This window comes from Octopus bimaculoides, chromosome 24 (genome assembly GCF_001194135.2).
Source record: "Octopus bimaculoides isolate UCB-OBI-ISO-001 chromosome 24, ASM119413v2, whole genome shotgun sequence".
In the NCBI taxonomy this organism is placed as follows: Eukaryota; Metazoa; Mollusca; class Cephalopoda; order Octopoda; family Octopodidae; genus Octopus; species Octopus bimaculoides.
The window spans coordinates 11132843-11133911 of NC_069004.1; the positions used below are offsets into that span (position 1 = coordinate 11132843).

The window sequence follows — 1069 nt, forward strand, 5'->3', positions numbered from 1 at the left end:
AATTTGAGGATTATTATTATTATTATTATTATTATTATTATTATTATTATTACTACTACTACTACTGTGATGGGGGAATTGTTAGCATGCTGGACGAAATGCTTAGCGGTATTTCGCCCGTCGCTACGTTCTGAGGTCAAATTCCGTCGAGGTCGACTTTGCCTTTCATCCTTTCGGAGTCGATAAATTAAGTACCAGTTACGTACTGGAGTCGATGATATCGACTACCCCTCCCGCCAAATTTCAGGCCTTGTGCCTATAGTAGAAAGGATTATTATTATTATTATTATTATTATTATTATTATTAGCGGGACATAGTTTGCAGGACCGTTTGCATGTTGGACAAAATGCGTCATGGCATTTCGTCCGTCTTTACGTTCTGAGCTCAGATTCCCTCGCGGTTGACTTTGCTTTTCATCCTATAGAGGTCAACATAATAAGTTCCAATCAAGTACTGGGGTCGATGTAATCGCCATACAAATCCCCCCAGGTTGCTGGCATTGTGCTAAAATTTGAAACCGTTATTATCATTTTCATTATTGCTATTATTTATTTATTTATTTATTTATTTGTTTGTTCAATTTTCAGATTACGTCGAAACGTGGTATCTAGAAGGGATCGTCAACTGGGGAGTGAAGAACGGTGTCGGAGTTTACATAAGAGTGATGAACTATATCAGTTGGATAAACAGTGTGATCTGAGTAAAGAGAAGACTTAGAATACGAGAAAGACAGAGAGAGAGGAGGAGGAGGGGGAGGAGGAGAAGAGAAAAAGAAGTAGGAGGAAGGGGAGAGCGAGGCATAGAGAACTAGGGAGAAGGAAGAGGTGAAGAACCGAAAGAACCGAAAGAAGAGAGAAAGAAAAGAATATGTAATGAATTTATTGAATTTCATAAACAACAGAAAAAGAAAAAAATCAAAGTTTGGAAAGAAGAAAGAAAAGTTCGTACACACATAGTACGTATATATATAAATATAAATATATACACTCTCTCATTATCTCGTTCCCTCGCTATATATATATATATATATATATATATATATATATATATATATATATATATATATAT

General features: G+C 35.4%; 1 protein-coding gene across 1 annotated transcript in view; it reads left to right on the forward strand.

The window, feature by feature from the left end:
• The window catches only part of LOC106872329 (clotting factor C), a 7201-nt gene extending 6206 nt beyond the window's left edge, over positions 1-995 (forward strand). The window contains exon 6 of the mRNA XM_014919278.2: positions 589-995. Within this exon, the coding sequence (XP_014774764.2) occupies positions 589-701 (113 nt within the window). The 3' untranslated portion in view covers positions 702-995. The remainder of the gene's footprint in view (positions 1-588) is intronic.
• Positions 996-1069: the final 74 nt, after the last annotated feature.